Source organism: Scleropages formosus, chromosome 10 (genome assembly GCF_900964775.1).
Source record: "Scleropages formosus chromosome 10, fSclFor1.1, whole genome shotgun sequence".
Lineage (NCBI taxonomy): Eukaryota > Metazoa > Chordata > Actinopteri > Osteoglossiformes > Osteoglossidae > Scleropages > Scleropages formosus.
Window position 1 is genome coordinate 29,754,321 of NC_041815.1, and position 12,637 is coordinate 29,766,957.

The window sequence follows — 12,637 nt, forward strand, 5'->3', positions numbered from 1 at the left end:
GTTTATTTTTTTCTGCTGTAATCCTATTGGTAATTTTGCAATATATCAATGTCTGTTCCCTAATTCTCTTCGTGACGTACGTTCTGTAAGTGGCGACGAAAAGGTCACAAACTTGGTGTCCCACAATGCAACGCGCACCAGCATGCCTCGCTTCTCACAAATTTAGCTAGAAACTCAGTGTCCCACAACGCAGCGCGCACGGCTCTACGTTTCCTCGTACAAGCTTTGGTTGTAAACTCAGTGTCCCAAAATGCAACGCACTTCGTCATGCCTCGTCGGTGAAGCATTTGCACGTTCCTTCACGGGGCCGGTGTATCATGGCGACCTACGTGGATATTCTGAAGAGCGAGTTTCCCGAAATCGACACAGAAGTCTTCGATTATATCACGGGTAAGTGCTGTCGGACGCCCGAGAATCGGCCCTCGCTGCCTGGCCTGCTGTGTGTGAGTTTGCAAGAGGGCCGCCGCCGGGAGTTCGACGTGAGAGAGGCGCTGGGGCCGCTACTACTACTAGCTAGTATGTATCATGTTATGTATCATGTATGGGGGCAGCAGCACAGCAGCACCACTAGCAGCAGCGGCTCCTCCTCCTCCTCCTCCTCCTCCTCCTCGTCCGCGCGCGGAAAGAAAGGGCGACTGGAGTGTCTCTGCGCTTCGCTCTCTCAGTCCCTTCGCGTTGAAAATGTGGTTCGGGTTCATTGTTTCTTGTCTGGTATCGAGACGTTCTGGTCGGAGGGTGAGTTTGGCGCATTCTTGATTCATTGCTGCTGCTGGTGGTGGTGTGTCACGCGGGCCGCTGCCACGGCCGGTGTGTGTGTGTGTGGCGCCCCCTGGAGCCTGGGCACGAGACGCCCCGACCGACCCCTCGAGGCTGGGAAATGAATCACAGCTGAGCCGTGACGTTTTACTTCCTTCAGTTCTGTTCTGTTCTACATCAACACGGCTAGCAGTCGTACCGGCTGTGTGTGTCCGTGTCCTCGTCCTCTTTCAATCATTGGCATCCTTCCTTTTGCCAAACATAAGAGTAGTGAAACCTCTTATGGGTGAAATACTGTAGAACAAGGCTTCAGACGTACCTTCCAGCACAGCCAGCCCTCCATAGGTAATGCAGCATGGTGTCACAGCGAGTAGTGCTGCTGTCTCACTGCACCTGGGTGGTGTGAGAAGATGTGGGTTCGATCCCTGCTCAGTCTGTGTAGAGTTTGCATGTTCTCCCCGTGTCTGTGTGGGTTTTCTCTGGATGCTCTGGTTTCCTCCCACACTCCAAAGACATGCTGTTCAGGTTCACCCATATAGTGTGTGTTCCACTGATGTATGGATGAGTGACCCAGTGTAAGTAGTGTATCTAGCAGCGTAAGTCACCGCGGTGTGTGGGCTGATAACAGTACATAGAGTTCATTGGAAGTCGCTTTGGACAAAAGTGTCTGCTAAGTAAATGTGTGTGCGTGTGTGTAGGTGTGCTGGACTTCAGCGGTGCGGACTTTGAGGATGGAGAGGAGGTGTTTGACGCCATCGGGGGGGTCCTGCAGGAGGTGTCGGCCGACTGTAAGAACGAGGATGACATCAGGGGGATCTGCGCGCAGATGTTCAACACACTGAAGCTGTGAGCGTGTTCAGCTCTGCACACACTACAACAGACACACGCCTACACTTGTACCTGCTGCCCTTTTCTCAGTCTGCCCCCCATGTCTTTGCAGTAACAACTGCCACCCCGTGCAGAAGCAGGTGCTGCTGGACGCTCCGGTTCAGCTCTCTCAGGTGTCTGCGGAGAGCGGTGAGCTCCAGGAGCATCTTCCCTCAGCAGAGCTGCAGTCGCCATCGTTACTGTTATTACTCTTATTGTTACTACTAGTGACACTTTTAGTTTTACACAGCTGCTCTGCTCTCCCAGGCAACTGCTAGATGACGTGTTCATATGTGTGACAGCGATTACATGTGTCAGTGATTAGGGCCCAGATCTGTCTGACCATCATGCTCTGCTCCGTTCTACACCTGTGTGATCTTGTCACACCCCCACCCCCAATCAGACATGGCTGTGAGTGACGCACAGGGGATCTGGATGGTGAAGCGCAGTCAGAACACGGTAAGACCTAATGCAAAGAGAGCGGTGGACAGACACTCCTCTCGCTGTGTGGATCTGACCCCCCCCCGACTCTCCACCCAGACTGTGGATCAGAAGAAGCTGGAGAAGGCGGAGGCCAAGCTGAAGGCCAAGCACGAGAGGAGGAGCGAGAGGGACTCCCAGAAGTCCTTGGGCCCCCTGTAAGGGCAGCGGCTCCTCACATGCACTGCTCTCGTCTCACACACCTTCTTTCTGCTTTTCTGTCTTGCACATGTTGCCTCCATCCCCTTGTGTGTGTTGCACACCCCATGTCCTTCCCCATCTTCCCTTTCGGTTTTGTTTGTTGAAATGTGGAATATTGCAGTATCTCTGAAACGCTACGTGCTCCATCGTCAGTAATCCACACTCAGAGAGAACACTTTCATAGTAAAAACAAAAAGGTTGTGTGATTTGCTTCATGGTGTGAAGCATTATCCAGTATTTTCTTGCCGTGTTGCTTTTCTCGAACCCCTGATCGGCTCTCAGCCTTCTGGAGGAGGCGTCGGCCAGTCAGGCGAGCAGTAAGAAGGAGAGCCGCGTGGACGCCTCGGGGAAGAACCGTAGCTACGACATTCGCATTGAGAACTTTGACGTGTCCTTCGGGGAGCGGTGAGTGAGTAAGGGATGGGGGAGGGGCTCGACCGCAGCAGCGCGTGCGTGACCACATGTAGCAGTGTGTCTCCTGTCCCTGCTGCAGGTCTCTGCTGCAGGGGGCGGAGCTGTCGCTGGTGAGCGGCCGGCGCTACGGGCTCATCGGCCGGAACGGCCTGGGAAAGACAACGTTGCTGAAGATGCTAGCGAGCCGCAACCTTCGCGTGCCCCCCCACATCTCCATCCTGCACGTGGAGCAGGAGGTGGCGGGTGATGACACGACCGCCTTGCAGAGCGTGCTCGAGAGCGACGCCGTGCGGGAGGGGCTGTTGGCCGAGGAGCGGCGGCTCAACACGCTCATCGCCAGCGGAACGTGAGTCTGGGGTCTCGTGCTGTGATGTCATCGGTGATGTCAGCGGTCCCCTTGGTGAGCCAAAACGTTTGCCAGACGGATGGCCACAATGGAGAATGTGCGCTGATCACCAGGGGGCGATAGGCATCGCTCATTACTGTTAACGTTACATGATAGCGTTAACGCCGTTGTTACTGAACATTTACGTTTATTCACTCAGTTAATGCTTTTCTCCAGTGTTGAGTGATTTAACTACTGCATGTGACCTCCCATCCAGCATGTGGTTCAGCTTTAGGAGAGTGTGTGTGTGTGTGTGTGTGTGTGTGTGTGCGCGTGTGTGCGTACGTACACATGCGCATATGTCCCTCCCCCCCAGACATGATGTTTGTTGTGCAGTGATGATGATCTACTGCGCTTCCTGGTTTTAGAGCTGATGCCCAGGAGACTGTGCACCTTTCTGAGATTTACGCCAGACTGGAGGAGATTGAGGCTGACAAGGCTCCGGCCAGGTAACTGTGTGTGTGTGTCTGTGTGTGTGTGCGCGCGCCCAATACACATTTGTGTCCATTACACTGGTTACAACCACAACTGGTAGAGCCAGTCTTTCCATAACTCAATTTGTTTTATCATGAGCACTAAGTTACGATCGGTAAAAGATTTATAACACCAACGTCCCTTTAGTTTATTCAGGGTTACTTGAATCTACAGAAATGCATGGTATTCTTTGCGTTTTTATTGATCGCCGCCACTCGGCAACACCAGACACAAGCAGTAAACGCTGTGGAAGTGAGTTGAAGTAAAGCGGTTCCGCACTCCCGTTGTATTTGGGTGCTCTTTACTGGCACCTCTCAGCTCAGACGCTAAACACAGGTTGTGTTTCATTCACAAAAGACAGAACTTTAACAAAACAAAGTGAAGAAAAAGCATTTAAAATAAATAGGAGAATAGTGTTTCTTTTAAAAGTCGAGACTGGAATGTACTGCTTTATGTCCTTTATCTGCGCCTCTTTATAACCCAACTGGCTCTCATTGTCCTCCTCCTTCCTCCTCCTCAGAGCCTCCATCATCCTCGCAGGTCTGGGATTTTCTCCCAGGATGCAGCAGCAGGCGACCAGGTGAGTGTTGGTGACGTGGGGGGGGTACGTTCTCGAGACGCTGACGCTCCATCTGCTCCCTCCCTGCAGGGAATTCTCGGGAGGCTGGAGGATGAGGCTGGCCTTGGCCAGAGCGCTCTTCGCCAGGTGAGCCCTGTCCGCCGTCAGCCCTGTCCACACAGCCTCGGCCGTCCTCTTTGGACACTGCCTAACGGCATCTTCTCTGTTTTCAGGCCCGACCTCCTCTTGCTTGACGGTGAGTGAGAACACGTGCGTGTTTGCATGTGCAAAAATCCTGCTTGTTGTGTCGCTGTGTCCATCACATTGCCCTGGAGTCTCCATGTTCCTTCCTGGTTCTTCGTCCTCAGAGCCGACCAATATGCTGGACGTTCGGGCCATCCTCTGGCTGGAGAACTACTTGCAGGTCCCTCTCTCTATCTCTCTCCCTCACACACACACACACACACTCTCTCTATCTCTCTCACAAGCTCCTGGGTGCTGTACGTGAAGTGGGATTAAACGTCCTTCATCTCTCTCCCCAACAGACATGGCAGTCCACCATTCTGGTGGTTTCCCATGACCGGAACTTTCTCAACGCTGTGGCTACCGACATCCTCCACCTGCATTCTCAGCGGCTTGACAGTTACCGTGGCAACTATGAGAACTTTGTGAAGACCAAAGAGGATCGTCTCAAGAACCAGCAAAGAGAGTATGAGGCCCAGCTGCAGTACAGAGAGCACATACAGGTACAGAACACACACACACACACACACACACACACACACACATACAAGTAGAGGAAAGCTGGGCCCCCTCCTAGCCATGCTGACCTGCTGAAGTATCTGGATTCTTTCTCTGCAGGTGTTCATCGACAGATTCCGCTACAATGCCAACCGCGCTGCTCAGGTGCAAAGCAAACTGAAGCTTCTGGAGAAACTGTGAGTTGTGCCCCCCCACCTCACACATTTGGCCCCATGTCCTGAACCCCTTCCTAACAGCTCTTGGGTCTCTGTCTTACAGCCCTGTGCTGAAACCCGTTGAAAAGGAGGCTGAAGTCGTATTACGGTGAGCAAATATCCCACGGTGCCATGTGTCCTGTGTTTTTTGTGCATATTCATCATGAATGTGTGTGTGCTCCTGCTTCCTGTTGCAGGTTTCCCGACAACTTTGAGAAGCTCTCTCCTCCGATCCTGCAGCTCGATGAGGTGGAGTTCTACTACAGTCCTGACCAGCCCCTCTTCACTGGGCTCAGTGTGTCCGCCGACCTGGAGTCGCGCATCTGTGTCGTACGTATCGCCATGGAAACGGCTCGTAATGGTACCGCACTTATGCTGCTGCTGTCAGTCTGCTGGCCGTCCTTCTACGGACCGAACGGCCAAATCTGAAGATGCTGAGATGCGCAGTTCCCCCCGTCCCTCACCGAGTCGTCATCCTCCTACTGTCAGGTTGGCGAGAATGGCACTGGCAAGTCCACCATGCTGAAGCTGTTGCTGGACGAGTTGACGCCCATCGGTGGCATCCGCCATGCCCACAGGTGAGTGTGTTGCTCTGGGGCAGGTGAGCTCACCTGTACCTGTGTGTCGGTGCGAATTGCAGCTGCATGTCCATCTCGCGCAGAAACCTGAAGATCGGCTACTTCAGCCAGCATCACGTGGACCAGCTGGACCTCAACGTGTCTTCAGTGGAGCTTCTGCTTAGCAAGTTCCCAGGTGGGGGACACGTGCACGCACTGGCACACGTAGACACATTTGCTTCACTGTCACACACCTGAGCACCACAGCTCACCTGTGCTGATGGGTGGTGTGTCGTTATTCAGGGTGTTAATGAACCCAGACACTGTTAATCCCTGCCACCCCCCCAGGACGGCCCGAGGAAGAGTACCGCCACCAGCTGGGCAGGTACGGTATCACAGGCGAACTTGCCACCCGGCCCATTGCCAGCCTGTCGGGGGGCCAGAAAAGCCGTGTGGCCTTCGCTCAGATGACTATGTCCAGGTAGGTGAAGCTTCGCCCCCCTTCCTCTTCTCACCTGCTGATTGGGGTTACAGTACGGCTCTCGTTCGCTTCACCGTTCCGCTTCCCTCTTTCAGCCCAAACTTCTACATCCTAGATGAACCTACGAACCATCTGGACATGGAGACCATCGAGGCTCTGGGAAAAGCGCTCAACAAGTTCAAGGTGCTCATTGTCACTCTCGTCGTTTCCTCTTTTGCGCTTGTGTGTGGCGACAAGCTGCTCCCGTCCCCAGGCGGTGTCGATCTGTTCGTTCCTCAGCCACGCGTTGCAACGCCTCTCCTGTCCCTCGCTCCTGCAGGGCGGAGTCATCCTGGTCTCCCACGATGAGCGGCTCATCCGCATGGTCTGCAAGGAGCTGTGGGTGTGTGAGGGCGGGAAGGTGAGGCGCGTGGACGGCGGCTTCGACGAGTACCGAGATGTCCTGCAGGAGCAGTTCCGCAACGAGGGCTACCTGTGAGAGACTCGCCGAAAACACGCCGAGCAGAACTGCCAATCGACTCATCTGCGCGAGCTCTGAATCGGCGCCTTCCGGAAAAGACTGAACACGCAGCTGTTTACCCCAGACGTCCCGCAGCCCTCCTCCTCCTCCTGAGGACAGTTTGTTTCCGTGGCCTCGCCTCGCCTCCCTGCGGGACGATGGAACCTGGCTGACTGGACCGCTCTGTGCCGCGCTCACCCACAGGCTGTCTGTCTGCTGCATCTCACCTGTGGGAGTGTGGGGGACGGGGGCTGGGGGGCTGGTCCAGTCCTGCTGCCGGTGAACAGACTCGTTCTCAGCCAGAGGGACTTTGGACCGAACAGCTGTTCCTTTACAGCAAACCCCTAAGAATGGAGAAACCTATAAATATCTATATTAAATGAAAAACATAAATAAATGATTATTGAATACCACAAATCACATTTCCTCATCTCTCAATGCTGTACTTAATTTATAAATAGCTGTTTTTGAATATTCATAACATCCTAATAAATGAATAAAACTCAAGGTGTAATCTGAGTTACTGCTTTGCTTCCACATGGCTGTAAATGTCAGTGGGGCATCTTCTCAATTTCCTATGTGAAATGACTACTTTAGAGTTCCTGGAGCTGTCGCTTTGCAGTCAGAAGGTCCCAGGATCACGTTCCACCTCCTACTTTAGTACCGTTCATCAAGGTATTAGGCCCAAACTGCAACAGCTGTGTTAACAGCAATGTACTGTCAGGGCATAGGGGTTAGAAGTGTTACCTGTGGAGCCAAAGGCCACAGGTTTGAATCCTAGCTCTAGCTCTAGTACCCTTGAGCAAAGTACTTACCCAGCTGTATACTGTAAATGGGTAAATAACTGCTGGCATCTTAACATTGTAAGTTGCTTTGGAGAAAAGCATCAGATAAAGGAAGATGTAAATCAGTCTAAAAGTTAATGAATAATGTACATCGTCTTGGACAAAAGGCTCAAATGAATGGAATGAAAATGATTCCAAAGTGCTGCTGCTGAAGGTGAGACATGGGGGTGTGTTTCTGACTTGCTCACACTGAGTTTTACCTCACACTAAATAAAATCACACTTAGTAAATCAGCATGATCTGTGCTGAACTGAGGATGTGGACCATCCACCCGCAGTTGATCTAGACACAGTGTGCGCCTACATTACAGCTCTGTAATAATACAAAATAAGTGGGGGTACGACCAACGGCCAGATTTGGAGTTTAGGACCCTGGAGGGGAGAGGCTGCTTAGGGGTGTCCCAGGCTACCTGGGCAACACCATGGGATTAAATACACCCCACTATTTATCTTCTTTTCTGGCCAGCAGCTTTTTTTTAATGCAGTGAAAGGGTCAGTAGTCAGTACCTGTGTTCACAGTAGACTTTCAAAACCACCAGCTCTCCTGATCACGAAAGGACCAGAACCAGTAATTCAGACTTTAATAATTTCTCAGACTCATTTACACACACTTTCATTAGTACTTAGTTCGTAAGAGGCTTCAAAGAGAAAAATACATTTTAAAAATGTATAAAATATGCATAAAAATTGCAAATGTTTTCCTGTTAGTTGGTAGTTCAAGTTACATAGTAATGACAGTTTGAGGAGTTAAACTGTTTCTTGCACACAGCATTTTGGTATTTTCACTGTCCCTGTAACTATAAACAGCTCACACTCCTACACCAGGAATCCAAATCACTTTTTCTACTCATCCATCAACATATTTATCTATCCCCCTTTGAGCACGGTATACAGCGTGTTTTTCAGAGCTCTGCCGTTCGCCTCTCCTCTGGATCCACGTGCCTTGTCGGTCAGAGCACAGCGCTCCAATCGGAGTGCTGCAGAACATCTTCATTATGTTGCTCTTCCCTTTTGTACCCCAAGGAAAAGAGTAAACCTGTCACCCATCACCAGTCTGTCCCTCCTGCTCAGCACAGAGGCGCTCTACAGCTCGGGACGCAAGGCGGCGGCTCGCTGCGCTTTCTCTCTCAGACGGGGGATCACTCCCTCTGTGTAGAAAAGCTCCAGCTTGGCCACGGTATCTTCCCAGAACTGGGCATCGAAGGTCACAGGTACGATGGCCACTTCTTTCAAGGTGAAGAGCACAAAATCCATCTTGTGGATCCCCACCACAGCCATCTGGCACTGCACCTGCGTGTAGTAGCTGTGTTTGGCCTTCAAGCGGTACCGCTGAGCCCCTGCCCCTGCCCCTCTGCCCTCCCCCAGCTCCAGGCAGAAGTTGCGGTCCTCGCACGCCTCAGCCACCGTGTGCTCCCGATGCTTGTACGGACACTTGATCTCGAGCAGGAGGAGACGCTCGCCGGTCGACTCATCTTCAACAATGCCATCGGGGCTGGCAGCGAGCCAGCAGCGCAGCGGGTCAACGAACAGGCCGCACTCTCGTACCCGGACGGGCCGGCCCAGCCGCTTGCTCTTCAGCCGCTCGTACTGCCTAGCGGCAACGGCCTCGTTCTTCACGCCCCAGTGCATGGCACGCGTCATCACGCGGGGGCCTTCTCCCAGGACGGAGGACAGGTAGGAGGCTGCCGGGGTCTGGCTGCTGCCATTGACAAAGCGGCTGTGGGAGATGCTGTGCGCGATGGAGGCTGTGATCCGGTTCTGGCGGCAAGCGAACCACAGGGGATTTTCCCTCTGACCCCGAGTCTGCCGCTCCACCTCCTCAACCACCTGCCTGTCCAACTTTGTGCCCATACCCAGGAGCATGGCCTCGGCGCTGGGCAGCCTGACCTCCACTCTTGCGCTTGGCTCCTCCTCCTCATCCTTCTTTTGGGAGCTCCGAGGGGGGGTCTCTGCTGGCAGAGAGATCTCATTCCTCACCTCTACCTGGGCTGCTGGGGTCCCCCTCCGATAGTTCTTTTTGGCAGCGGTCGTGTCTTTTTCCATCTGTCTGGCTGATTCTCTGCTGCCCCCTGGTGGACTGGAGGTCTCTGTAGAGGCAGAATCCGCTGCTAGGGCTCTCCGTCCATCTCCCGCAGAGGATGTGGCAACGGAGCTGGAACCTGCGGCGTTCACTTTCACTCGAAGAACGTTCTTTGGACGACTCACCCCATCGCTGCCAGAGACGTCTCTTCCTCTGTTAGTTGGCATTTTGACTGCTCACAAGCCACAGGTGTCCAAACGGTCTAGCAACAAAATTAAAGATATGGTTGTAAACAAAAGCTACATGTCATGGAATTAAAGGGGAACAACTGAGCACATCTTCAGAGGGTAATGAGAGCTCTTTACAGCTGAGACAGCGGCACAGTTCCCTGTATAATACACCGCGCAACACGCTGCAGAGAATGTACTCGATGTGGTTTGAGGCTACGAAGGCAAAAAAAAACCAGACTCGCTGCAGCTCATCCTGCTCAGCATCAAGTGTAAAAATCACAGGGAACCCCCCTACCCTCCATCCCCCCCCCCCAAAAGCCACCAGACCTCTCCCAGTATCGCAGTACCACTATGGTCACATCCCTTCCAGGTCTTTCTGTTCCTCATTACCCCTAAGAAATGTGGAAAACATGTAACATTTATATGATTTATTCATTCAGCAGATGCTTCTTGATGGGAAACTGCATATACTCCAAAAGATGTATATAAGAATGATCATTTCTGATACGTAACTTTTTGAAAACTTACCATAACTTGCATAGTTTTGGAGCATAAAAGTAGATCAGTCGTAAAAGCTTGCCTACCTAGTTTTGTAAGACTTTTGTTCCTTTTTTCAAACATCCATTCCATGCACGAGACACACAGAGAACTATATACTATAGCACTATTGCTGTAAGGGAAGAGACCGAGCACAGCGAAATCATTACGTTGTCTATAATTTTTAATTATTCTCCAAACTGGACCAAATTTATTTAATATTATACGCTCGCTCACTCACTCAGCACGAAGTACGGACACTAACCCGCCGGCCGGGCGTTACAGCAGCGTAAGAACTTTCTTACTTTTTACTTAATACTTGTCTTAAGCATCACAACATGGCGACAGAAAAAAAAAATAATAATAAAAATAAATAAATAAATAAAGTGTTGCATGCAAAAACATGCCGTTCTATGCAACAAAGCGCTACGTACCAGGCAGCCGGATCCCGAACCCAATCGATCCGACGGGAAACAGAAAACGGTACCGCCTGTCTGTCGCGCTCAGCGAGTTTATAAACGGCAGCGCGAGCGCCCCTGTCCACGTGACCGACCGCACCTGACTCGCTCGCTCATTCGCGGAGGAGAAACACGTCACGCGGTGAGCGCGTGGCGAACACGTCATTGCGGGGAAGTGCAGCGAAGGCAACCGGGTAAACAGTGCGAAACACAGCAGGAAAGAAAAGCAACGGCGCTCATTCCTACTTCATATACAGTGGAACTAAATAAATGCAAAGGCAACTTCGGACTTTCTGACTTCGTAGGACTGAAAAAAATTATAATGTTGATCATATTGTAACATCGCTGAGGGGAGTAAATGTGTAAATAGTTGACATTAGTGTTTATGTGTGTGTACATAGTTGTGTGTGGTTTCCGATTGGTTGTCGTCCTATTTTATGTTCAGTGTTGGAGAGTGGGATTCTGGGGAGTCCCGGGGGGAACCCCTTAACCATAAGGTGCAGCAGGGGGGCTGGGAGTGACCCAGGGGGATTCTGAGGCGTTCTGTGTTTTGTACTGTCTGAAGTGTCTTTGTTAAGACTGCTGTTGGAAACATGTATGCTTTCAATAAAGAGCACGTTCTTTTTATCCCGTTTGTTGAGCCAGTTTCCAGTAGTTCTATGGGGGATGCTACAATATTATTATTATTTTTTATTTCTGACAGTTTTTGCCAAAGAAGCAGGGTGGTAACACGTGATCTATTTATACTGATTTACCCAAGCAAATGGGCTGGGTAATTTTTGCTGTGCTGAGATCAAGGGTACTGTACCGGCAGGATACTATAGTATAAATACAACAATCATAGACGGAAGGAGGGGGATGCCGGATGGAAAGATAGACGGGTGGATGGACAGACGTAAGGAGGACAGGTCGGAGGGCGGGTGGGTGGAGGGACAGACGGACGGACAGGAGCCCCCTGGCCCCCTACTTGAGATTGCGGCAAGACAGCAATAACCGCTACGCCACCTGCAGCCCTCCCAAAGTAGCTTACATTTTTTGTTTATTCCACGGTATTCTTCAAAGAAACACCGATTTACCCAGTTTGGTACTTTTTACTGTACCCATTCAGGATAAGTACCTTGCTCGAGGGCACTATAGTGGGGATTTGAACCTTGTCCGCTGAATAGAAGGAAGCTGCTCCAACTACTAAGTCATAGCTCAGACTTTTACATGGAAGACAAGGAATGTGACATGAGGATCATAATACCATGAATCCCCCAAGTTGTTACCGACTACACACACACACACACATTTTCAGAACCGCTTGTCCCTTACGGGGTCACGGGGAACCGGAGCCTACCCGGCAACACAGGGCGTAAGGCCGGAGGGGGAAGGGGACACACCCAGGACGGGACGCCAGTCCGCCGCAAGGCACCCTATACAGTATATGGGGTGATGTGAAAAAGAAAGTACACCCTCTTTCAGTTCTAAAATTACCCACAGGTGCCCTTATTTTTTCCACACATGGTTTCTGCATGGTAACTTATTTTTGTTTGAATAAATATTTACAGTAACATCTCTTGTGTTCTGTGTCACATGACTTTAGATGTACGGTATGTACTGTCAGGATGTTACGGTCATGATATTGTTCCATCCTCAGTTCCTTAGTTCATACATGGAAGGCCTGATCACACACTGATGTTCACAATGCAGGTACAGCACATTCAAGATTTAAACAAGCTTTTGTGTGAAAAAAAGACTATGTTAGGTGAACAAATGAGTGTGGAAACAACTAATTAAATTAAAAAAAAACAGCAAAAGAACCGCAGATTAAACATGGCAGTGTTAAAGATGGGATCCAGTGGAGCAGCTGTGAGCTTGGAGATGTGGGTAAAGTCACCCGTAGAGCCTGATTTAGTGGTGGAAAAGTCAGTTGGGAA

At 51.2% G+C, this 12,637-nt stretch overlaps 2 protein-coding genes across 2 annotated transcripts; one reads left to right on the forward strand and one right to left on the reverse strand.

Annotated features, from left to right (window-relative positions):
* The first annotated feature begins 231 nt into the window (after nucleotides 1-231).
* Nucleotides 232-7,152, forward strand: abcf3 (ATP-binding cassette, sub-family F (GCN20), member 3). The gene is made up of 21 exons (XM_018748296.1): nucleotides 232-390; nucleotides 1,455-1,602; nucleotides 1,697-1,773; nucleotides 2,027-2,082; nucleotides 2,164-2,261; nucleotides 2,587-2,709; nucleotides 2,798-3,064; nucleotides 3,472-3,552; nucleotides 4,098-4,157; nucleotides 4,227-4,283; nucleotides 4,370-4,392; nucleotides 4,505-4,560; nucleotides 4,682-4,882; nucleotides 4,998-5,074; nucleotides 5,157-5,201; nucleotides 5,290-5,422; nucleotides 5,582-5,670; nucleotides 5,754-5,845; nucleotides 5,998-6,130; nucleotides 6,226-6,313; nucleotides 6,450-7,152. The coding sequence occupies exons 1-21, from the start codon at nucleotides 318-320 to the stop codon at nucleotides 6,606-6,608; spliced, it is 2,136 nt and encodes a 711-aa protein (XP_018603812.1). The 5' UTR covers nucleotides 232-317; the 3' UTR covers nucleotides 6,609-7,152.
* Nucleotides 7,153-7,482: 330 nt separating this feature from the next.
* On the reverse strand, nucleotides 7,483-10,765 carry LOC108932272 (uncharacterized). Its single transcript, XM_018748523.2, has 2 exons — nucleotides 10,695-10,765; nucleotides 7,483-9,755 (listed from the first exon to the last, which is right to left on the reverse strand). Exon 2 carries the CDS (start codon nucleotides 9,718-9,720, stop codon nucleotides 8,557-8,559), a length of 1,164 nt encoding a protein of 387 aa, XP_018604039.1. The 5' UTR covers nucleotides 9,721-9,755; nucleotides 10,695-10,765; the 3' UTR covers nucleotides 7,483-8,556.
* Nucleotides 10,766-12,637: the final 1,872 nt, after the last annotated feature.

What these genes read in the sequence shown, in the direction of transcription:
- abcf3 (XM_018748296.1), top strand. Translation starts at nt 318, where the DNA reads ATGGCGACCTACGTGGATATTCTGAAGAGCGAGTTTCCCGAAATCGAC. An exon ending in ATGTTCAACACACTGAAGCT is followed by an intron (nt 1,603 to 1,696) that starts GTGAGCGTGTTC and finishes ATGTCTTTGCAG; the next exon opens with TAACAACTGCCACCCCGTGC. An exon ending in GGCATCCGCCATGCCCACAG is followed by an intron (nt 5,671 to 5,753) that starts GTGAGTGTGTTG and finishes CATCTCGCGCAG; the next exon opens with AAACCTGAAGATCGGCTACT.
- LOC108932272 (XM_018748523.2), bottom strand. Translation starts at nt 9,720, where the DNA reads ATGCCAACTAACAGAGGAAGAGACGTCTCTGGCAGCGATGGGGTGAGT.